General features: G+C 42.0%; 1 protein-coding gene across 1 annotated transcript; it reads right to left on the bottom strand.

The window, feature by feature from the left end:
* Positions 1–174: 174 nt before the first annotated feature.
* ocrl (OCRL inositol polyphosphate-5-phosphatase) lies at positions 175–24491 on the bottom strand. Its single transcript, XM_080746231.1, has 22 exons — positions 22941–24491; positions 20053–20144; positions 19559–19597; positions 18990–19103; positions 17374–17568; positions 16142–16394; positions 15524–15691; positions 14263–14364; positions 13576–13690; positions 13310–13426; positions 12851–13032; positions 11495–11606; positions 10692–10801; positions 9517–9652; positions 9245–9355; positions 8844–9009; positions 8124–8359; positions 5103–5234; positions 4374–4458; positions 3961–4088; positions 3021–3132; positions 175–2367 (listed from the first exon to the last, which is right to left on the bottom strand). Exons 1-22 carry the CDS (start codon positions 23024–23026, stop codon positions 2243–2245), a joined length of 2916 nt encoding a protein of 971 aa, XP_080602357.1. The 5' UTR covers positions 23027–24491; the 3' UTR covers positions 175–2242.
* Between the last annotated feature and the right edge of the window lie 1649 nt (positions 24492–26140).

Genomic DNA, 26140 nt, shown 5'->3' with positions numbered 1-26140 from the left:
TGTTCCTTCTTCAGAGTCTGCCAAACAGGGTGTGCTCACTGACTGGGCTTCTGTAATAACAGGAATGATATGAGAGAATTGGTCACAGCATCAACAACCTCTTTGTACATAGTTTTATTTCTGTTAAATAAATTAAAAGTACCAAAAAATCTTAAAAGTTGAAAACAACAGGTGTGCAAGTTTTTCTTTGCATAATGTAACATCACTTAATACAACAGACCCAAAACCCCAGGCATAAAGAGATGAGATGATAAACGACATGACCATTATAATACATCAGATGGTACAAAGGCATAGACCATATTCACAAAGCGGTCCCTTTGCTATATCCCAGCCCCTGTGTATGAAGTAAGACCAAAATGGATGCAGTGTGGATATGGTCTATACTAGGGACACCTTTGATTTTCACAATATATGATTGTGAGTAGCTGTGCTGCTCATGCACATTGCCTGAATTCGTACCCAAAACCTTTCCTTTGAGGTAATGTCAGCTTTTGGCAAAGCTTAGCCTGCACTCAAGTATAACAGCTGCTCCAAGCAATGCTTAACCATGCCAATCTGGGGAAATTACTTTGCAGACCGCAATGAGGCAGCAAAGCTACATGACATTGAGCAATTGCAGCCCAATGGTGACCTATAAGGCTTGATCCACGTTTAAATGCTTTAATTTTCACAAACAAAATGTGTTCCCATTGTACCCAAAGAGAGATTCCTTTGAAGATCTTGTAGTGTCTCATAAGTAAACTTGTAGGTTATTCAGGGGTGACAAGCTGGCAGGAGATATGATGCACAGTAGACTAGTGTCACATAATAAGATATTTTAGGCATATTAAGTCTGAATAGCAAAGGAAATGTAGTGTTCGTTAGTCACTTGTTCAATAACCAGAGCGAATGAAAAACTAAAAATAACTATTTACTCTGTGGCACAAAAATATGAAGGTGTACAAAAGCAGGTTATGTCCTGTCGAGTAATGAACCATTATTAGCACTGCATCATACAAAGCTACAGGAGACTTGGCATTATGCAGGCCCATAAAAACAATGAACGTGACCCTTATGCTTGCAGAATGACAGAGACACGCCAGGAGTAGCCTGTAAAACACATCAAGATATTGACAGTACCGCCCATATGACAAACAGGACGCACACATGTAGACACCAAGACATACATAACTTGCACCATCCACTTAGTCATTGTAAGAGCCATGAGAAGACAGAACACCCCAAAGAAGTCAACAGGAACACTATATTACACCAGTTAAGAAATCACAAGACCACAATGGGGGACTCTTTCACCATTCTGGTTGACTGTGAAGTTAAGTGTCTTGCCGAGACCTGTTTGTAATTCATCGTAAGCCTAACAATTGAAAAGCTACACAGAATCACAGCAAACATTCACAGCTATGGACTTTTACGGAACAAGGCTGTAGAAGCACGTCCAAAATGGTGAGGGGGTGAAACAAAACCATGAACATGATGCCAAAGTTTGATCAAACAAACATATATAAATAACATCAGTTATCATACAGTGGATTTGTCCACTGGAAATGCTCACACATTTTCTATTATCGCCCCTTAAGTATGACTGTTCCCAAATGGCCGATTGTCATATTTCACCTTGTTAAAAAGGTGATCATCCTTGGTGTTTTTCTTCAAGTCAATCATCCCATTTCACTATGTTCTCTTTGTTTCTTGTGTGATGCTGATCCTCTGGTTTCTGAAAGTGCAATGAGTCCCTTGAAGCTTAGCTCCAATAATGCACAGTTCCTTTGTTTAGTGTGACAAGTCATTCACTAAGTATCTACGTATACATACGGTTCTTACTGTACATTCAAACCTATTCACTATTAAGGTGTTATTTTGGCATGAGCACCTAGATGGGTCAGGAGAGAGTAAGGACATCATAAAGTCTTGAAGACATGGATCCTCATCAGTCGATAAAAAGTGCTTCAGCATCAGTTCAAACATTTCACGGGTATGACCAAAACCGTCAGCCCTACTGTGAGCAGAATTGAAGCTCTGGGTCTTGGTCAGGTGATGCCAGCTTTCACTGGGAAATATCACAACGAGGTCTGGGGTAACATTACAATGAAGTATGTGTAAGTTAGCAGGTGCAAAACACCTGCATTGCTCTCCAAAGGCTGACATGTACCAAGGGGAATGATGAGTGCCGTGAAAAATCCTAGAGGCCTTTTTCTGAAGGCCTTCCCCTCAAGACCCATTACGTGACCCCTGTCCCACGTTACTCCTCGTCTCCCGCCATGATGAAACCAAGGATAAAGTCATGGGCCCTCTGCCGGTCCTGCGACGACTGTCTGCCCACCATGTTAGGCGGTGGTCGGATGAGAAGGCTGGCGAACAGGGTTGCTGAAACAGGAGAACATGAGTTAAAAGCAAAGAAAGTGCATGGTAGATTACATTTGTTAATGACAAACTACAGTTTGTTACATGTCCTCCTCTGTGTCAAGTTATGGTATGAAACTAACAGCGGCCTTTCCTAACCGCAGGAGTAAACATTCCTGTCACTGCAAATGATCCCTTTAATTTGTCAGCCTTGCGTCATAAATGTATAACAACTATGCCATCAATTAGTGAAACACAAACAGTGTCATGTTTGTATGTGGGCCAGCGACGGGCTAAAAATTTAAGATCTGGGCATGCGATCAAAAGGTTAATGGTACAAATCCCTAGACTGGCTGACAAATCTGGGACATGCAAGTGAATGAATAATGGCTGCCCCTCTATCAAACAACTGTCAGGGTGATTTCATTTAGCAGGAAAAAATAACACAACCAGCTCAGTGGAGCAGCTCATTATTAAGTCCATGTCCACATGTCCATGTTGTGGATTAAATCCTCAGAATGTATTTTTCCTTTTTTTAAAGAACAGGTTTGTTCAGCATATCATCCCTGAACAAATCAAAAAAAGCTTTACTCACTGATCATACAATAAGAAATAAGTTTGAGTACTTCATTGTAAATACAAGGCAGTACAAAGATATACAGCCAGCTCAGACATACCTATGAGGCTGGCAGTTAGGTTGTTGTTGGCAGAGTGCTTGAGCAGCTCCCTCAGAAAGGCCATTAAGTAGCGAAACACATTGCGGTGAGCGCGAGGCAACTGGGAGATCAGCTGTTGTTCATCAGAGGACAGAGAGAAACACTTAATATGCAACTGAGGAAATCCATTTGAATACACTCTCATGGCACAGCATGATCCTGGAAAAGTGCAAAGTTAATATTTTGTTTTAACTCTATAGGGACAATTCCCATCTCAAGTTGATGATGGAATGCCCTATGGCATACATGGGCAACTGGCGGCCCGGGGGCCACATGCGGCCCTCACCTTCACTTAATGCGGCCCGCAGGTTAATACTGGAATACTGATATATTATTGATTTCAGCTGTTACAATTCCAAACATGACCTGCTTTAATTCCGTCAGTCTATATTAGTAGCTTAATGACTAGTATAGTAGTAATAAAATGTATTTTTTTTTATGTCCAATGTATTTGTATTTAGGTTCATACATGAGTATATAACTAAATGCGTTTGAAATTAAATCATATTGTTATATTTCAGGTTTCCAATTAAAAAAGAAAAAAAGAATAATTAAGGATTCCAATTCAAAAGAAGCAAAAATAGCCGATCTATAAGCTCAAAACGCATCGCAGCGCGATGCGTTTTGAGCTTGTAGATCGGCTATTTTTGCTGCGATGCGTTTTGAGCTTGTAGATCGGCTATTTTTGCTTCTTTTGTATGAGTTACTAGAATGACAAAGTAGGATGTAGCAATATGCAATGTGGCCCTCTGGAGTGAAAGTGGAAATATAGTGGCCCTCGATATCATCAAAGTTGCCCACCCCTGCCCTATGGAATGCATGTGCTAATAAAAAGTATTTAAAATGTCATTTTAAATGTCAAATTAAATTAAGTGACAGAGATGGACGGAGAAGTGTGCACCTTCTTGCACAGGCGGCTGTCGTGGGAGCAGTCCAGGCAGTGCTGGTAGAGCTCATAACACACTACAGGCTCTGGCAAGGCCTCCAGGAAGATCAGCAGAGCCTCCGCCACAGAGTGGTTACATCCAGCTAGACATACTGTTAGGGAAAACACCATCCTCTGTGTGTGTGTGTGTGTGTGTGTGTGTGTGCGTGCGTGTGTGTGTCCATTAATGTATTTACAGATTGTTGCTGTAATTATTACGATAATATTATTGTACATGATCGGCTTGGAAGCAGCTCTTGTACTGTATGGCTGTAACCCAGTATCTGCTGTCTGCATTTCAATGACAGCATTGACACATGACACATTTTCCACTGTAGCCTCAGTGAATCTGGGCCAATGGGAGTGCCTTAGTTTGTGTGCAAGGATACGGATGGAGTCTGGGATGCTGGTGTCCAGGCAGTCGATTATACTCTGCAGCTCCTCCTGTAGGCCTGGGATCTGGAACAGATCCTCCTAGATGGCACACCCACAGACAAACACATAGGCAATGAGCAGAGAAACATTTAGCGCTGTGCCTTCAAGAACCTTTGTCACAAAACCTAAGGCATGTTGACAGCTACTGTAATTGTCAGCCGCCATCTTGACCTACCCTTGATAAAGGAGTGAAAAGTCATTATGCTGGCACCACACTCTTCTAGATATCTCTCCCCCTAAGTGCAATGCCGTAATAAATTAACCACAATATAAGCAATCCCAGTTTTAATATAAAACATTTCTTCTCCATCTGTAAGTGAGGCGTAGCCTGTTCCAGCACAATGAAAGAGACAGATTACAGCTTTGTGTTAGTAAGATTTGCATTTCTTTTCATTACACAGACATAGATATATGACTTATTGCACACATTTGATAATTTGGTTTTAACGTGAGATCTCTGTTCTCTAGTCCCTGGAATTGTCCAGTGCAATTGTTTAATTTACTCGGGTGCGGTCCTGCATTTTGACTGAGTTGTCTAGTGTGTGCGTTCTTACAATTAAAATGTGAAAATTCAGGTCTGTGGTCTACAAAATCCTCTAGTGTGTAGCCAGCATTGGTCACTGTTCCAGAGCATGCCACTTCTACAAGATAAGCATGCCTAAATAACGACAATAATCACTCACCTGTTGGCAAGACTTGGTGAAGAGGTGGTTGACCAGAAGCCAAACCTCTTTGGGGATCTTCAGAGGTTTGTCCTCTGTCCCAGCACTCAGAGCACTGTCAGCACACATCAAAAAGTTCACCTTGGTCCTCTCCTGATGGTACAAACACAGCCAGCATATTATACAATGTTTATTACGAGAAGCCACAAAGTCATTGGGAAACTATTGTAAAGAGGCTGTCTGTGAATGTATGTCACTCTGTCAGCAATGACAACATGTATCTATAATCTTCAAATCACAACACAAGGCCTTGAAACTATCTAAGTCATATCTGACATGCATTTTTGTTGTCAAAAGTCAAAGGTGCATTTGTTTTCATATGAGACAAGACATACATAAGGCGCATGATATGAGACATAATCACTCTCCTGTTTAAAAGAGTAAAAAATAAACTCAAGAGGATAAACTTGGATATTAAAATTAAACAAATTATATGGAAGATTTAAGAACTGATTAGATTATTTCCCTGAGATCCAATGGACAGGTAAAGACATTAAAGTGATCAAACTGTAACGGAGACCACTAAGACAATTATGTATGGCACTGCACATTTCATCCATTAGTGGTGAGGTCAGCGAGGATGGCCGGATTATCTGTGGGGTCTGGGGATTTGGCAGGGAGCCATTTCACTATGAGCCGTTGGATATCACATTCTTTTTTGCCTCTGCAAATGGATCCCTGGGAACTCAAGAGACTGGGGCCAAAAATAAACCCCATAGCAGCAGGGTTACACACGCAGACGGGGAAAACTGGAGTGGGAGACAGTGGACCACAGATATACATTAGTGTTGCAGAAGGAACTCTAAAGTGAGACTGTTCGTTAAAGCCAGGCACAGTATAGCACAGCTTGGAGAGGAAACATATGACCGAACAGGAATCGAAGCGGTATTAATATAGTATATGCATGGAATTATCGGAGAACGACAAATGGAGGCTAGTGGCAATTTAGAAGCAGGTTTACTCATGCAGAGATTCAGTTTCACAGGCCAGTGAGGGACTGAGTTATGGACGGCAGAAGAGGATTTAGGCTTAATGCGGCAGTTCGAGTTTAGCTGAACTTTTCATTAACCTTAAACGCATGTGCACACTGCACAGGTGCTGTGCAGGTAACCTGCTGTGAAATGAGCTTCTGTGTGTGTGTGTGTGTGTGTGTGTGTGTGTGTGTGTGTGTGTGTGTGTGTGTGTGTGTGTGTGTGTGTGTGTGTGTGTGTGTGTGTGAGAGAGAGAGAGAGATAGATGTGATGGGTGGTGATCCATACATACAAAAAGCATGTGTATGGAGTCTACAGACAGGGAGTATGACTATAGGCTGGTGGTCTGAGACTTCCTGCAGGATTATGATTTATACTTGGTATTTAATAGCATAATTCAGCTTTTGACGGGTTGCCTGCAGGAATACACAGTTATTCAGATATATCGGCTGATATAACCACCATGTATCAAACTGAGGACCAACGAGCAGTACAGCGATGGCAGGAACAATGCTCGCCTGATATAACCTGATATAGCCAACGACCAATTTAACGCTCTCAGAAAAAAATAAAAGAAGGGGGAAAAAAAGCCGAGGAAAATCATTCTAAGCAGTTATAGCTTTAGATGAGAGCAGGGTTGCCTCGGCCATGTAATGGATAAAAGCTGGTCTCCGATACTTGTGATTTTTACCTTTTCCGAGAAGCTGTCCTCTCCCTGAACACCAAGCAGACCGCAACCACAGTGAAGAGTTGGAAAGGAATGAGAGGGCGATAAAGGAAAACAATAGGAGAGAGAGAGAACTAAGTAGATCATATTGTGCATGAACATAGAATAAGAGAAGCAGTTAGATCATGGCATGCTGGCAGGGTAAATCATTTCTCCCAAATACACCAGATCAGCAGGGTGATGGAAAGGTAAAAGCAGAAATGAGAAATCACTGCAATGATGATTGATAGGAAATCTTTGAAATTGCGATGTGGGAGCAGACAGAGGTGTGTGGAGACATACCGGAGATATGCAATAACTATTATGCTACTGCATAATATGCAACAAGCCAAAGTGAGCTGTGGCAAACCTTAGTCAGTTTTCCCTACTCCTTAGGAAGCCCCTTCTCATATGCAGGTTGCAACTTCCTCATTCCACATGTTAATTTTCACAGGTCACAGGTTGAAACAATGTTCTATAAATAAAGACCTGTTCTTTGGCTGAGTTTACCCTGAGGGAGTGAACAAGCCCTCACATGTGCCTAAAAAGTGTATCAGGTAGTGAATAGAGCAGAAACTGGATTTCTGTAAGCAGAGAGGAGTAGACCAACTCACACTTCCTTTCGATTGTCAGTCACTATTAAGAGTCTAACACAGGGGTCTTCAACGTTTTCAGGCCAAGGACCTCTTAGTTGAGAGAAAGATGAAGCAGGGACCCCCACAACCTTTACATATATTCCATATAGTTTCATCGTTTGACAGCACAATCGTTTTTGGATTTGGATTTTGGATTCATGCCAATTTGTGTTTTCAGATATTTAACCACTTGAACTGTCAATACTTAATAAACTTGACCTTTCACTCTGTACTTAGTCTGCTCTTTTTCACCTCTAAACCAAAGCTCTTTGCCAAAAATAGCCTATCCACAAGCTCACAACGCCTCGCGCTAGATCTGCTATTTTTGGCTAAAGTTCTCCGAATATGGACACCAGGACAAAAGGAGAAAAAAACTTTCTATCACTCAAAGATTTGGAGGACCCCCTGTAGTAACTCTGACGACCCCCTAGGGGTCCCAGACCCCCTGTTGAAGACCCATGGTCTAACATTTTAAAGTGTGATACCTCTGTTGTAAACACATTCAACAGAGGGTAAATGCAGTAACCTCAACTCCATTCAATGTGAGCACCAGGGCATAATGCGTAACATTCCGTTCTACACGCAGTGCGAGTGCCAATCCTATCCAACACGTGTGTGGTGTTGTATGTGTTTTACCGCACTGCAATACAGGGGATTCGATGGCTCTCACCAAGTCAATGAGCTTGGTGATGGGGATCTCTCTGATGGGCTTCTTCATGCGGCACAGTGTCTCCAGGGAGGTGCCGAAGCAGCTGGGCTGGTAGTTGCCAGTGATGGTGATGAAGTAATCCTTGCCGCGGTCCAAGTGCAGCACCAGGATGTCGTCTATGGAGTCCTCCCCGGAGTTGAGCAGTGTGACAGAGTCCTTGCTGACGTACACCTCCAGATAGATCTCCAGGGTCTCAGCTGGAAGGAGGGGAAGGGAGGTGAAGAGACAAGAGAGCATCTCACCTTACTGAGTGATCATCAACTACATTGCATCAAAGTTAACTTGAGCTACACAGGTGCAATGCGCATAGGACAAGCAAGGAATAGCGATAAGCAAGGAAAACATCGAGGTACATCAAATACATAGAAATAGTAATCTAGGATTATAGGTAAACCAAGAACCTATCATCAGTCTAAACAGTATCAAATATATAATCTGTACATTGAAACTATACACACCATGGGATACCAGGTCTACAAATGACCTGGCATCTGTCTACATAACATGCCATCTAAATCACATTTTAGCCTTTGCATAAGCCTGCTAGGACATCAAGGCGAGGGCAAGTGCTACACCATTAGACTCTTGTTTGTTGACTCAACAATAATATCAAATGTGAACTGGTGAGAAAGTTCACTGAGACAAGGTGGTGAGGGCTCATTAGGATGAAAAAGGACTCACTGGGCTCTAAAAAGCCATCGCTGGGCTCAGCGCGAAGCCAAGGCTTGCAATACTGTGGGTCGTTGGGTTTGGGGATGAAGGCAAAGTGACAGGGGACTTGGCCATCGTTAGTTATGATGAAGCGCTCCCTCTGAAGCTGCCGGAACTTCACATTCGCAAAGTTAAACTGTGGGAGAGAGAGGAAAGCAAATGTATTTTTCATTTATTTTTCACATTAAACACAGTCCCCAAGTGAATTATGTCCTGGGCTGGGAGTGCAATGGATTCTGATTTCTTCCTGATCTAATGAGGAAAAATAAAACTGTAGGGTGGACAGTAATCCAATACTAGACAAAGCAGATCATTAAACTGTGGGGTATATGCGTGTGTATGTTTCGTTGTGGCTTTCCCCACACACACACCTCTCTCTGAGTTATAGTCAGCGATGGGAGGAAGTCGTTCTCCATTCTGTCCATCATACGAACAATCTCCTCGAACACCTTCTTGTGCCGCTGCTCGTTCACCACCTTAACCTGTCGCACACAGACGATAACAACCCTGATGACGTCTGCAGGAATGTTTGTGCAGTTCATCAGTTTTCGTGATCCTGCCACACACTTTTGTCTTGCTTAAGTAAACAATAACCATGATACACAGCTTCTCAAACCAGTCCAACTGGACCACATGGTCTTACCCCAACACTGAAGACTGAGCTGACAGGCTTGTGGTCGCTGGTCTTTAGCTCCATGTGGCTGCGGTAGTGCAGCTGCTTGACATTGCCACCCCTCCACAGGATCCGGTCACACCATGCGGGAGTGCGGCATTTCCCACTGGACACCACAACAACCACAGACTCAAAAGCAGGTTCATACAGCTGAGGCTGATGTAATGATGTATGGTGGAGGCATTTTCTTTTTTTTCCCAATAAGTGTCAGTTTAAAGTCTCCACGGCAGAGACATTAAAGGACCACTTCACCTCTGGGACAACCAGATCTTATTTTATTGTTGTTTGGGACACGATCAACACTTGCTGTCCCAAACAACAATAAAATAAGATCTGGTTGTCCCAGAGGTGAAGTGGTCCTTTAACTAAGGGAAAAGAAAGGAGTAAGTGGGATGTCCCTGGCGAGGTGTAACATGCTTTTACTGCTTAACCCAGCAGATGGCTGCTCTGATGAGTGAATGGAAGGGGAGCATTAGTGGTTAAGTGTCTTGCATAGGGGTGTAACGATACATTTTAATAGCGATTCGATACATATCACGATACATGGTTGACGATACGATACATGGACGATATTGGTTCATTCATGGCGATACGATACGATTCGATTCAATGATTGAAAATCGATATAGTAACTATTTGGCAAAGAAATTAAATCTGTGTGAAAGGTGTGGATAGTGCAGGTTTTAAGGGAAACATCAAACATATAATTTTCCAAAAATCTGTCTGTCTGAAACAGCGTTTCTCCTCAGTGGCTGGTGACTGGCCCTGTTACAGATGTTGTCCAAAAATCATGCAGATCGGTACACAGTATCTCTGTAGCCATTAAACGAAACGGGTATTTCTTACATTGACGCTCCTACATATTATCATGTAAACGTTTTTGAAGCGATTAAAACATTTTTTGGGGGAAAATGAATAAAAAAATGAATAATAAAAAAATATTCGATTTTCCACTCGTACTTTTTGAGTCGCCGTGAGCATGATCGATTTTCGAGTCGATTTTCGATTTTTTTTCACATCCCTACTGAGAGCGTGCATGTAACCAAATGTATGCTCTCAGTGTTACAAAAGGTTGAATGAACACAGATTTTACTGTGTATTGTTGGAGTAAGTCTGTGTCTTTGTGGGTTTATTTGTGTTTTTACCTGGAATCCCACCGATCCGTTTTGGCATCATATTTATACGTGGGTATGAAGTTAATGTCTCCCTCCATGAAATCTGTGAAGGCCCTCTTGGTCTGCCTCTGCATGTTCAGCTGTTTATGAAAAATGGGGGCAAATATTTCCACAAGTGTTATTTAGTGTGACAGACAAGAGGAACTCCTTTATTTGTAGCCCTTTCAAACTAAACACAGAATGAAAAGAGGAAACAGAGAGATTACAAACACTAAATATATGACATGCGGAAGTCAAAAGACAACAAGACTTGTTGGTGTTTGCACGACAGCTTTTCCTTGCTTCTCCACGTGTATGGGAAGATTTCTATTTCTCTACAGATGGTTGACTCAGTACTCTTGGTCTTTCTCTAGCAATGTGCTATTTTACACAGGTTCACATCTGGGAGCTGCACTCATTACGAATGTAAGGTTCTACTGTTGGAGCAGATCCACTTATGCAGTTGGGAGGTTAAATATAGGGCAACAGATAAGGGACAACTTCTGATATTTACATATTAGTATATCTAGAAAGCAGCTTTCCTGTGAAGAAGAATCATGACATCTCATGTAGAGAAAGTAGCTAGTTGTACTTGACTGAACTTGGTATAATATTAGCCGGTAAATATACATTGTAGTGAAGTTGCTAGGTTTTCAATATAATGGGTCCCGGGACCCACTTCTCTCATAAAAGAGATTCTAGTCTGGTTTTTACTGGTTAAATGAAGGTTAAAAAATTTAAAATGTCAAGGTAAACCAACATTTTGGAATTCTAACAGCATTGGAGGTTATCACCTGATCAAACTCTTGAAGCTTTTTCAGTTCATTCTGGGCTATGAGCTGTTTGACATCATCAGCATTGTACACACACAGTCGATAGTTGAGATCCCCCAGCCAGATGACCACACTGAAACACACATGAGACACACCACATTACTAAAACATTAGGGTAACAACAACAGCTACAGTGCAGCACAATTCATCTTCAAAGCACTGACACATAGAAAGCATAAGACGCATGTGTCATCAAATGCAGCTATTGTTTTCAATAACTGTAGTTTAACTGGAAGTGACAAATGGCTGCGTCAAAATCTGACGGCGTGCCTTTCAGAGCTCTGCTCTATTTCCGAGCACCAAAGGGGGAATAGACCACCAACACACAATGACACTCATTTATCAAACGAGTGTACGAGAGAAGAGTGGGCGTGTGGTGCTGCGGTCATTTCAAAGCAATGCTCTGCATTTATCAATCTGTGCGCAAATGTTTGAGTCACCATAGCCTGAGAATCTGACAGGCATCTTTATCTAATACAGCCCTGTAATAACCTAAAAAATCAAACCTCGGTTCGAAGTGAAACGGTGAATCTTAGTATAGAATTGTCTGGAGAGCCGGTATGACAGCCGTTATAATAGGTTTTAAAAAAATATATAAAAAGTCCTGCTTGCTGGTCTCTTAGTTGTTTGTCAACTGCATCCCTCTATAATTATTTCAGTTTCTGTTATCTTTGTGGCCTACTAAATTTTTCAACTTCTGCTAGATTTTCAATGTATTTACTCTTGTCTGCCTTAAAGGACAACTTTGGTTTTTTACAACAAGGGTTCATATTTTAGATTATAATTAGAGAAAAGAAAAGGTGAGTGTTAAAATGTTTTCATTTGCTTCGTTCTATTGTTTGATCACGTTTACCGTGCTAAAATGTGGGGCATGCGTACGCATGGGGGCATGCGTACAAGTGGCTAAATATGTATTTTTAGACACAATAAGCCAGCAGTTTCTTTATTGCCATTTACAGAAACACTTCTAGCCCCCATAAGTCACATCTAACCATGAAAGGTTGCGTTGTATCTTGGGAATGGGCTTATTCTGTGTAAAATGACATATTTAGCCACTTGTACGCATGCCCCCAACCACGGAAATAAGAATCTCTAAAACAATAGAAAGAAGTAATAATAGAAAGAAATAAAAATGCTGCGAAAGAGAGCAAACCAGGACTGCAGTTATGCTGGTACCACGAGCAACGAAAACTCCAGAAAACAAGTATTCAAGGGTTCTTTTGTATGTAGAAACAATTACTTATTAGAGAATAACACTCAGGGCCAACACAAGGTGAATATCAACCTGGTGAGGCTGTTCTACTTTTAAGAACTCACTCGTGTTTGACGATACTGAGCGGGGGCGAGTCCAGCACGTGGAAGGTCATGCGTGCACAGATGTCTTTGTAGTCCTGGTTGCGCCGCTCAAAGTCCTCCACGTGGGCCGCGAGGTGCGAGTTAACAAAGCAGAAGCTGGTGTTGTGGAAAATAAATCTCACTGCCACACCACCTTTGTTTCCCTGCAAGACAGTCACACAGACCGCTCTAGCATTTCTATATTAACAGGGTTGCATTCGCTGGGGGGGGTGATAGCAATCTACAAGTCTACAACAAAGGATACATGAGGTTAAGAAAAAGTCTTCTCTCTGTTTATTTTAAAAATCTAATTTAAATATTGCCTCCTTTTCATGCAGGCAAAGAGAGGCGGCATAAGAAACGTCAAAATTCACATTCGTGAGACAAATACATGTGAATGGGATCAGGAGGAACCGAAGTGCTCAAATGAGCTGAACATACCATTTTTCCCATGATGCCCGTGCCCACGTGTTCTGCGGCAATCTCTTTGATATGGTTCTTATGCAACTTGTTGACGAACACCACTAGCATCATACCCACTAGTCGGATGGTGCGGACCTGCAGACATAATGAAACAAAGAGAACATTCCTGTCCACATTGCTCTCACTAGACTGAATGCCAAAGTGCTGTGGTCACTGGTTCAACACTGCAGGGCCATTAACGTTGGATGAAGTAACAATTTATACAAGTCTTTCTCTCAACTCACCTTCTTGTACTTGGCTTTGCGGTGCAGGCTTTGCTCTACTGCATCTACCCAAAGCTGCTCTTTGGACGAGTCCAAATAGAAGAAGGCCTCCGTGCTTAGGTCCAACTCCTGAAAACTGAAGGCGAAAGTATACAAGCCAAATGTTAAATGGTATTTAACCAAATGGACCTCAGCATCCAAAATAGGTGAACATTCAGTGAAAACACCTGATCTACAAGCTCAACAACATAGTGTGGGGGGGAGTAGAGTCCCCTGGGAGACCCAGGTCAATAAAGAATATAGTGTTTAAGTGTTTAACCCATTTAGATCTGAGGCCTATTCTAAAAACGCCTTCTAAATCTTGACCTGAAGTTTTCAAATATTTATTCAAAAAAAGAAAAAAAGAAGAAATGTTGCTATATACTGTACATAGCAACAACAACAACCCTAAAAGGGATTCCCGGATTGAAAGGTATAGGGGTTCCCAGTCTTAATGGGTTAAACAAGATTCTTTATCATTTATATCATTGCTGATGGGTAGAAACCTCTCTATACTTCAACTTTGTATCTTTTTAATTAATGCCCTACTTTGTCTTATGAGAGTGTCACAGAAGAAGACATTGTCTTCTTTCTATTCCCTGGAAAGTGCAGTTGTTGGACATACAAGGTTTCTGACCGAAGCAACAACATATTTTTTATCCTACTAACCCTAGAGCATAAACATCAGGAGGTTCTGGGTCACAGCAGAGCCAGGGCGCTAGGCTGCTGTCTGGAGACTGGCCGTTCACATTCCACGTACCCGTGAAGAACCTGAAATAACAGCAGAAACGTCCACACCGGTAAGGATGCATGCATACAATGTGACGCAATAGCCCAAAAAAGACAGTTCTGGGGCCTGTTTCACGAAAGCAGAATTAAATAATCCGGGATTTAAGCCAAATCCAGGTTTGACAAAGCCTGCTCCGTACAGCCTGGTTTATCCCACTAAAGCTAAGCCAGGCTGCGAAGGAGAAACTCTGTCGAGCCAGGATCGTAAAGCCAGGCTGAATGTGCGTTCACGTATTCCTTTAAAAGAGGTCGATCGTAGATTCCTTGATCGTGACTTATCATGGAACCAAAGACCAGTGCGGCGTTCTCCCGCCCTCCCGCCCCCCGCAAGGCTCTCTCTCGGGTCGCGACGGAACGCAAGCCTCACATGAAAAACAGACAGGTGTCGTGCTGTGATGCTATAGAATAATCACACCAACACAGGCTGTGATATTACGCTTATCGCTAACTTGATTAAACATTGTCTGCCATTTTTTATAAGCTTAAGAACTTCTGTAATATATTATTAAACATCTAAACAACAATATGAACTATAGTGTGCCTATAACAGATGACAATGACATATCACAGGAGTCATTGTGAAACAATTATGATTCATGGTCACACACTATTTCAGCAATATAATTAAATTGATTATATCGTATTGTATTTATTTATTTGCATATTATTTTAAAGCAGGGTAAATAAAATAAGTCCATATAGAAACATAGGTGTTGAATTTACTGTGTAAAAATGTATTGGTTTACGATTGGAGTCATTTGTCATTTGACTAACAGCTAGTTCACAAAACTTGAAGAAAAAGGCAGTGGAGTCCTGGCTAAACATATCCAGGTTAACTGGCTAGGCTAATCGGCCAAGATAATTCAGCTTTCATGAAACCGATTCATGGCTGATCCAAAATTAAGCTAAAATAGCTGATAAATCCTGGCTTAATCCCCAATCTAAGTCTCGTGAAACAGGCCCTGGTTGAAGTGTTACATAGGTTTTCACAATCTGGAACAAGCATAATTATGGAAATTTACCAGCCTGCAGTCATTCAAATCTCAGCTAACCAAAGTCAGAGTTGTAACAGGAGCTGCCATTTAAAATGCTAATCAAGTCTAGACAGGAGAATACATTCTAGAAGAGCTCTGCTACTCACCTGAAGTGCTGTATGTCTACATACTCCTTTTCCTTCTTGGCCAGACGGTGTTTGATCAGGTACTCTCTCTGGCCTGCCTGGCTGGAGAACATGGCCTGCCTTATGCTGTTGTTGGTGGTGGGACTGTCGGTCCACGATGGAGGCCTATCCACACGATCAAATCTGATGCTACGATAATTTAAAAATAAATATATATGTTTAAAATAAAGTTAAGAAATCATAATTTCAACCAAAGATGTTTGATACATTCTCAACAGACAACATGAAGAACGCGCAAGCCGACACGACACGCCTTGGTCCATTTTAATGTCTCTAGCCCAAATGTAATAAAGGCATTTTACTTATCAAACCCAGCCTGATTGCCTGGACCAGGAAGGTTTTATGCCTTTTGGTCACAGTTTTTCCTCGCTCCCAAAGCCTATGGGTGTTCGGATTTAAGCAAATCAATATTCAGGATAGGATTACCCGAGATATGTAATTATGTTACAGTATAAGGTTCTATTTGAAAAAAAGAAAACAAACAGGAAAATCATGTGGAAAGTAGAAACCAAAACCCAATCAGGCACTATCCTGTGATTTGGTTAGAATCGACATGCTATCATGAGAGGCAAATCTCACTCTTGTTTGGCAGGCGTGATCAAGGAGTTGTCTTTGCCCTGCATGGAAGAGGTCCTGTCTTTAGGGATTGGTGGGGGTGGCAGAGGGTTGGAGGGAATGTAGGAGCCTTTGCGAGGCGGTAGAGGAGGGACAGGGGGAGGCTCCCTGGAAGCCACCAGACGATTCTGCTGGTTCTTCTTCTCTTCCACTTTGACAGAGTGCTCCTCAAAGCCAAAGTCTGAGACCAACGACTGAGCTAGGTCTTGACTGTCCCCTGGATAACATAAAACATTTGGAGATTAAACCGTGAAAAGCCTGTCTAAAAATCATATTATCAACGCATATGATATGTCAAGATTTTTATCTTCAACAAATATTAGCACAAAAAGTAAAGACATAAAAACAATAGCTTAAAATAAACAACGTATTGTTAACTGAAACTAATGTCTGCAAAAACTACCAAAGTGAAACTACAACACTAGCTAAAACAAAAGAAAATTACGGAACATTGCATTCATTTTTGTATTAATGAACAGTTGTTTAAACGTCCCGCTCTGACATCAATGCAGAAGTTTAGAGACCCAACGGCAATCGCTCAATGAAACATTGGTCCTAGGTCAGACCCAGCAATGTTATGTGTCTTGGCCAAACCTTTGCAACAGGAACCTTGTACATGTGTCTGCAGGGCGATGATATGCACAGGATGTATTTGAGAAAAATTGTGAAAGCCATGGGGAAACCAGACAGTGGGCTATGGCCCAATTTCTGACCGCAGTTCAGTGGTGTGATGTTGTGCTACTTGACTAAAGATAAACTGTCATCTTGATATGAGATGCACACACATATGCACATAGAAGATCGTAGGAAATGTAACAATTGCTTTACATGCCAATTTTACCCAAAACTACAACACATCACATCACACCATGCTGTGAGCTTGTAGATTGGCCATTTAGCACTGTTTGTTGTATGAGAAAGCATTCTGGGAGAAAGTGGTTAACTAGGCTATCAAAGCAATTCTGCTGTTGCAGTTCAAAGCCAAAAAGAACAGGAATGCCTCTAATTTTTTAAACTCCAACAAACAAAACTCTACTTCCATAAATTCACCCACTCTTTTACACCTGTAAACTTGTGATGCCAAAATACAGTTGAAGTTGAGGTAAATTGAGATAAATATACTATTTGTCCGTTCTAAGAAGAGGGAGCCCTATCGTTTTGGGGGCGAAACTTCAGTTCTATCTATGACAATGTACCTGTTGTTCCTGTCTGGTTCATTGTAGTGCTGTTGTTGATGTTGGGAGGCAGTGCACTAATGGGTTTAGGTGGGTTGGCTCCAGAAGACGCCACAGAGTTAGCCATCTTGTTTCCTCTTTGTGGTGGAATGGGGACAGGCCCCCTGTGGGGCGCTGGAGCGAGGGGCTCCATTACTTTAGGTACTGTGCAAATAACTGTGCAAATAAAATGAGACACAAAACATAGTACAGCTGGTAAATTGGTGTCATTATTCCTGGAGCAGTACTGATATTAAAATAGTACACATACTCAAATCACCAGCATTCTGAGAACTCTTTTTATGCTCTCAGAGAGTTACAACTGGATTTAAATTAACACAAAGATAGTGAATACAGTGAATAACATTAACAACGAATTAATTGCTCTCACAATAAGGCGTTAATGTGTTGGATGATGTAGCCATTTTCTAATTCTAGCGTGTCTTCCCTCTGGTTTCCATTACGTTTATTCAATGCAAAACACTATATACGTGTAGATAAAGGTTAGGCAACACCCAGAACAACATGCTATTGTTAGTGAAGGCAGTGGCTTCACGGAACAGAGTGGCAGCCATGCAGCGAGTAGCTTCCTGACATAAAGCAGTTATGATGCAATACTTCTAATGCAGTCGGATATTACTACAGACTTCCTCCACAGTGAGTCCAAACAACTGGTTGGCACTAAGTGTATAGGTAGTGTATTCAAACCTCACAAGCACATTCATCCATTGTCTAAAGTTGGATGTATTTGTCCAGGCAGAAATGTCTCTAGTCATATTAACACATAACCATATGAACCCTGGCATCACTATTCTGGGCATGTCATACAGTAGATCTAAAGGCTGTGAGCTTGTAGATTTGCTATTTGTGGCGCAGAGATTTGACACAAAAGGAGGAGTATAGACCCCTCAAGGACCCTGATTAACTTGAGTATAGAGGCTTTAAATTGGTCTTTTTGTAGGCTAACACGGAAGTTACATCCGCCATGGGTTCCTATAACGGACTTCCAATGGAATTTTTGCTTTGGATTTTGGATAAATTAAGCCAATAAGCTCTAGCGTAAACAAAGGCTCATGATATTCAAGTTCTGTTCAACAAGATAATCTTCCCAAATAAGAAATAAAGCATCAAAACACTAAATAAGAAATAAAGTGTCAAAACACTACAACAGGAGCACCACTGCAGTACATCATGTACTTGCTATCATACCACAACAGGAAAGCGCGAGTGTATTAAACTGCTACCACCATCAATTTCAGTTCCCCCAGGCAATCTGATACAAGCCCAACAAAATAAATACAGGAAAAAGGAGAAGTGGACTATCAAAACACCGGTTGCAGTCACTGCGGCGCTACGTTCTGGGTAGCGCTACGTTCAAAGAATAGAGTTGACCGCAACAATGGCAAGGAAAGGAGAGAGAGAGAGAAACACTGTGCATCTGTATTGGGTGTGTGTGTTGTGTGGGTGGGTGACAACAACACATACAGTAGGAAATCAGTGAGTGGTGTAATCCACCCTTGGTAAATAAATGTTGGATGAGCAGGTGAATAATTAATGCAGCAGGTGTGGTGGAGCAGTGAATGATACTGGAGGCTCACCTCGTTGCTTGGCCCTTTTCACCTGGGAGAGGAAAGTGTTTGTGCGCTCATCGTCCTGGAGCTCCAGCAGCAGCTCGGGGGCTCTGTCCCCTCGCACCCGTATCCGCACACAAGCTGGAGTAGCACGGACAGGACGGACACACAGATGCACACGGTCACACGCATAGAAAACAAATGGAACCATGTCTTCCACGGACTAACGCAGCCGCATTAGAAATGCAGACTGTCCGTAGAATACAAAGGCAGGTGATTTAACAGACAACCAATTCAACATGCCTCCAGATTGCTGTGGCAACCCATGACTAGCCCCTGCTACTAAATAAAGAGGTCGACAAGCATTTGGCTCCAGGCATGCTCTAAAAATGTAGCCGGATTGGACGAGAGCTCTGTTACGATACATTCCATGTTTGAGCATTGTTCTGTTTCCACAATACAAGCCTTAAGTCTCTGCCTCACTGGGAACATGACACATTTGTGAATTCCAGCAAGATTTTCATTTGAAAACAAACGACGAAACAAACAAATGTGCCATACAAAACAGAGGTAAAGAAGTACCGGTAAGCACTTACTGTTTGCAGGCAAGTCAATAAGATGAGCCTCTTCAGCCTCTGAATGGAAAAAGGAGAGAGTGTGAAAGAGTGGCCAAACTGGGCATGCAGTTAGTTCAAAGGTCTGTGGTGGGAGTAACCGGTTCCTTTTGAACAGATTCCAATAGGCTCTTATTATGACATGTTGACTTTCAAATTTTGTCTGCAAAAAACAAAAGGAAACATGCCGATCCCCTTGATCACCACTTCTACACTGCTGTGCAGTGACCTTGAACAAACAGGCCCATGCCGGAAGGTTAAGGAATGTGACGTATAATGCCAACAGGCTTTTGAGGGCCAGTGGGCTGTACAGTACTCTATAAACATGCATGACTGGAATACCTCAACCTATAACATCTCTACTAGTCAGAATATTATTATTATGATTATCATTTGATTAGTTTGACCTTTTTTTAACCAGAAGCTACAACTATACAGTTCTTCCTGAAATGTATTTTCAAGATTCATGTACTTACCCCGAACAATTAGGAAATTGCTATTGATGGGTATAGACAACTGAGGTACTGGACACGACACAACAGCTTCTGGGCTGGCCAAAACACCCAGTCTGAATGAGAAGAGAACAGAGTACCATTTAACATTACAGCTTTAAACTCCAAGAAAATATTTTTCTTCTACAGCATTTAGGCAAATCAATCAATTGATCTAAAACATAAAGCAAAGAGTAGAGTATTTTATTATAACAGCCCATCTAATACAATTTTAATGATGGAGATTTCATGCAAACCGGTCAATATTAGTGCATTAGAACAACAACCTTAGAGATGTAACATGGATCAATATTAGTCCAACATTCAGGTTATGTTCCCTCTATAATTAATAGCATTTATGTGAGCTTTAAGAGGTACGCTGTTCTCCCTAATACTGCTGTTGTTGTTGAAGGCTTATGAAAAACTGCATGCACAATAACAACCGACTATCCAAAGACATTCTGAATCTGTATACTCGAATTCGCAATTTAGTTGCAGACTTCCATGCAGAAAATTAAACCCAATTAAACACCAAACTGCTGCCCCATGGGCCATCACGGCCATGTTAGGTGGACCTTGGCTTTGGGTCATTAACTTGGCCCAAGCGTTATCACAATTAACAGCTTCAAATCTGTGACACCGATTGATGTAGGACAGGTCATATTTCACTCTCTAACAATGACCAAGTAGGAGCCAGGGCCACAGCGTCAGTTTTTGCGCAACACTATCACACTTCCCTCCTGCTTCGCAGGAGGTCTTGTGTTGAGTTGAGTGGAAAATGATTCAGCTGTGCTTGACCAAATGTGTCTGGTCAACTTATCATAGAAAGAAAAATAAAACAGATGCATTACTCCCAGCCTCTCGTTTCTTATGAAAACGTTTTGACTTCTGCCAAGTGCCGATTGACCTGATGATGACAGAAATTGAAACGTTGGCATAATTCAACACTTTTCATCAAGACTGGAGCAAGCAGCTAGTTTATGTTAGTATGCATGCAGCCATAATCAGCAGCAGCACCTGTCCCGACACAGGTGTGTATTCCTCTTTATCTACAGTTTTTCAAGGGTAACTGAGGGTGCCAAAGGACCAATGGTTATGAAATTGAGCTATGAAATACATAGTCTATTCAGCAATGTAATTTAATTTACTTTTACTTTGACTCAAGCCTGCCTGAAGTGTACTACTCAGTTGTGCACAGTGTGGCGCACCAAAAACAGACGATCTACAAGCTCACGTGTTGCAGCACGAAGCATTGCGAGCTTGTAGATCAATTTTCGGTGTGTGAAGTCAGCGAACCACTATGTACATTATAAGTCAGCCTTTACGAGTGCAACAGAAGTCTACCTCCCCTCCCCAAGGTGAGTTGCTTTGCTCACAATCCAGCGCCCGCCCCGCTCAAACCTTGACATATTCTTGCTTGTGTGAGACTTATGTCCCGTTTTCCGTTCATCCCAAGTGGAGCACAGCTTGGTGTGTACGGTTTTAATGCAGTTAGCTTAGCTGAGCAGGGAGCTTGTGCGCTCATGTGAGTCTCATTACACTCTAGGACAGAGAGGTGGAATTCTGCATAATGGGCAGCATGCTGGCTGGCACTGAGGCTAATCGCTCTTTCTCTACCCAGCTTTGGCACAGGCTGCTACAAATGCAAACAGCACTAATGGTTCGTTGCACCTACTGGCAAGTGAGCTTTAACCATTACTCTCATCACAACAAAACGGAAATCATGCCCTGGAGGATTAGAAAGTAGAAAAACCTCAGACATATAGCACCTGTCTGCAGTCAATTCCTGACTGATATGAGCTGTAACAAGAAAAGAGGGAGGCTTTCATGAGGCTCTCAGACGTCATGTGCCCAGTCTATGACATCAGTCATCTATGATATCAGTCATTTCCATATTTGGGCAAAGCTGCCCAACTATGCAACTTGCATTTCAGACAGGACCCAGGGCACTGTGCCTTCTAAAATGCAATACTTCTTCATCTGATAGTACTACAGACAGGACAGCTTAACAGCAAGCACAATAGTAGCTGTACAATGAAAGCCCATGCTTCGATACAACCTTGCAATTGTGCACGGTTTTGTGGGAAACCGGCATTCTTACCCTACCCCTCCTCAGCACCGATACCACATTAACACAGATGACGACAACATATCAAGTAGCAGAAAGCCAGGGTGAACACCAAAACCAGAAAGGAAAACACAAAGACCTACTTGTTTGAAATATAACAAACTATGACAGTGCAAAATAGAAGCAAAGTACAGAAGTGATAAGCAGGAGGAGGGTCTGCAACTCTGCATTAACCAAACTCTATGCAGGCATGACCAAGGAGAGTTCACAAGTTCCATCTACAGTACCACCATCACCACATGAAGCAAAGCAGATTAAAGGAGTAGTTGACCCAAAAAAATACTTACGGTATTATTTTCTATCAATTAAACACCCCATGAAGCCTTGAATTCACTGAGATTCTTTTGTTTTTGTGGCATTCCTAAGGCAATACTTTGATGACTGGGTTATCGTTCAGTAGGAGACTCTGTAGGACACTCTTTCGGACCTCTCTGCCAGACATCAAATTACAAAACAAATCACCATGAATTCAGGGCTTCTTCGGTGTGTAATTCCGTGGTTCTCAAAGTGGGGTCCAGGGACTCCATGAGGGGACTCAGGGTTCCTCGAGTGGGCTCTAAATTGACCCTTGCAAGTCACTCTGATAGTATACTTCCACAGTTCCATTTGTATACTGCCAGAGTTAAATTGGGTTGTTGAAATGTTAACGTTTGAGAACCACAGGTGTAATTTACAAGAAAACAAGTCATTTCTTTAGGTCAACTACTCCTTTAAAATCCAACCACCCATTTTGCCTAATACTTACATAAACTCTCCGCTGCGCTCAATCAGCGACAGTAGTCTGGGCTCCTTGTGGCCTGACCTCAGCTCCTCGCCTCTTACAGTGTGCATCAATCAACATCATCACAATCAAGGATTCATCGTCAGAAGCAAAGAACCATGAATGAACCAAACCAAAACACTGCATATATTGTATAAGTAGTAAATGGGTTGGCTGGGTGGTGAAGAAACCCTGAAGTGGTAACAGTTTATAAACAAGCCTAGCTCCTTTCGGAACCTCTACCTCCGCTATGCTGTATAGCGGAGGGAGAGGTTTCTGAAAGGAGCAACAAGCCATGCTAATGGCATGTTACAGACTTACAGCATCACTGTGGCACTGGAAAGTCACATGGATCTCAATGGTTCTCAAGCTTTTCCCCAAGGACCCCAAAATGAATACCGGTATGTATTTTGCCACGGACTACCTTCTTAAATTATTTTGTGCCAGGGAGCAGGGACCCCCATACAAGATGTGTGATATATATTTAACATGTTTATTCAAGATTTACAAGGTTCAAGGTTGTACTTTATTGTTACATATTTTTGTACAGGTACATAAGAGTAAAACTTATTTTGGTTTGGCTTCCTTCAGACTGCAAGCTCACAATGTGTTGCATTGTGGCACATTGAGAGCTAATTCATTTTTATGCTATTTTGCCGGGGACGCTGGAACCCCCCTCAAGGACCCGTGGGCTGGAACCCCCCTCAAGGACCCTTGGGTGTCCCCAGACCCCACTTTGAGAACAACCTCCATAGATGGCATGTTAAAGAAACACTGTGGCCAGTCACAACATGCCTACACAATATAACAAGTGGTTCTCAATATGGGGTCTGGGTACCCCCCAACAGGCCCTTGGGGTTTCCAGACTTTCCACAGGGTCCCCAGCAGCTAAATGACTGACACTTTCATTAGGAACCAAATGTCCATTCCGTCCCATTTGTACACTCTGTGTTACATTAACTCTGAGGATTTTACTGTATAGATTGGAGTCTTATAGATACAATGATCTTATCAAATGAGGGTCCGTGGCCTAGTAATGCATATCAAAGTAGTGGTCCTTAAATTGAAAAGGTTGACAATCACTGTATAATTATGACATGGTTAGTAATGTTAGTACAGCTACATCACGGTGCAACCACAGTTATTCAAGAACCAGTCTCCGACTCCAACACAACCACGAATAGTCTATTTGAGTTTCATCAAAGGCATATTTACTAAAGGACATAACGTATTTAAATACAATAACGTTTTTTAAGTTGCCACGGCTGAATGACGTCAACAACGTTACCTACCTTAGTAACCGTGTACGGGAAGCTAAAAGCTAACGTTAGCGAACGGCAAGCAAAAAGCACATAAAAAAACAAAACACCAGAACGTGACACAACAATGGAGCGCTCAAAAAAAGGATATTGCCAAACATGTTTCGTCACTTATTCCAAAGCTCAACGACGACTCCATCATTATCAATATGACATAAATAGTAGTTTTGTCATTAGCGGGTTTTCACTATGCTTTACCATCCAGGGAGAAAGTTAAAATCCCCACCCCAGCAACAACAACCACCAGCACAGCAGCCGGCCTTCCTTCCGGGTCACAGTAGAAATACCAAGGATTCAACGGTGCTGTCACCGTCCGTCATGCGGAAGTGATTCGCGCTAACCGACTTCGATTGTTCGTGACGTCGTCTGGCTGTCCTTGTTATCTTTATTGTAGGTGACACAGCTGTCTGTCAGAGCTGGGCTGAATCTCGCGTGCCCATGACTCAAGTCTCGTTAATAACAACGTTAGACGGTTGTTAACTTGTTAATAACGTTTAGTTATTAGTTATAAGTGTATTTATAGTTATTTAGTTATAAAGTAGTATTTCATAAGGTAAACTATCCTTTATGCACGTGAGACTCTACACTCTACACTCGCATATTGGATTCTGGATAGTTTACCATATTATGAAATACTAAACGTCACTAGCCGTTTATGAAGGCTATGTTTATTTATTTTCACTCTGAAGGCCTATGGGGCTTTTAAGCCGTGACATCATTTTGTAGGCAGAGGGGAATCTGCCCCCAGAGCATTTTCTGTCCCTCGCTATTTCAAAAAACGACTAAAAAATAAAATAATAAAAATAACGACTAAAGTATCATTCTAACACTTTCCTTTCAATAACAAAGAGAAAGAAAAATGTGTAAATAGTAAAAATAGTAAAAAGATTCACGGAAACTGGGGGCAGAAATTCTCCTCTGCCTACAAAATGATGTCATACTTAACAGCCCCTTGATGGGGATCTCATTCTCCAGGGCCGGTTCTAGGATTCTGGTGGCCTAGATTTCTTTTGGTGGCCGCCCAAAACCAGGGGTGAAAGTGGCTTGAAGTCATGCCGAAACTCCTGAAGATGAAAATCAGGGACACCTCTTGGCCCTGGCTCAATAAAAATCATGAAATATGAAAATGAATGATTGTGATCCACAGATAAGCCCTAATCATTTTAATAGTTTAATCTGTTAAAAGAACCTACAGTAGCAAGTTCACACTTTTGAGTGTCACTTTCATAATATCCTATGTAAAATTTCCTTCTTCTGCTGCGTGTTTTTAAAAGTGTTGCGAGTAGCCTACTGAAAACTTAATTTAACCCTTTTTCCATTCAAAGTGGATGGTAGATACAGATAAAAAAAAATATCTACCACAGATATTTGCCACAGATACTTTTATCTGTGGCAAATATTTTTTTTATCTGTATCTATATCTACCATCCACTTTGAATGGAAACATATCTGGAGAAAGACATTTTTTTATCTGTTATCTGGCCCAGTGGGAATGGGCCTTTAGCCCGGGCATCATCTCCAAAAAGAATTCCCTGAGGTTTGCATGACTTTGGTCAGCACAACAACAGCAGCAGCAGCAGCGCCACTCCCTCTTCAGTTTTAGACCAATAGTAGACCATTGGTTCTCAACCTGGTGGTCGGGCCCTAGCTCTGGTCCATCGCGTCACCGGGAAGAGCTAGTCGGGCCCCTAGGGCTGGCGTCCCCACATGGTTTTCGTTTACTACTTTTGGTGTGCGACCGTAGTACGAAGAACAAAGTATGCCGCTGTTCTGTTGTGGTGGAGGAGAGGACAGTCCTACTCCGAATTGGCTGTAGCTCTCCTCGCTGCCAGTTCAACTAGGCGTTGAGGGCGATTTTCTTTCTTT

Source organism: Nannobrachium achirus (genome assembly GCF_963921795.1).
Source record: "Nannobrachium achirus genome assembly, chromosome: 17".
In the NCBI taxonomy this organism is placed as follows: Eukaryota; Metazoa; Chordata; class Actinopteri; order Myctophiformes; family Myctophidae; genus Nannobrachium; species Nannobrachium achirus.
Note: the sequence above shows the minus strand (reverse complement) of the source record. Positions and strands in the feature narration are given on the sequence as shown.

Excerpts from the sequence above, each read along its gene's own strand:
- ocrl (XM_080746231.1), bottom strand. The coding sequence starts at position 23,026 with ATGCACACTGTAAGAGGCGAGGAGCTGAGGTCAGGCCACAAGGAGCCC. Across the intron at positions 14,365-15,523 it reads GTAGACATACAGCACTTCAG|GTTCTTCACGGGTACGTGGA; the intron begins GTGAGTAGCAGA and ends CTGTTATTTCAG. Across the intron at positions 9,356-9,516 it reads GCTCAGTCTTCAGTGTTGGG|GTTAAGGTGGTGAACGAGCA; the intron begins GTAAGACCATGT and ends TGTGTGCGACAG.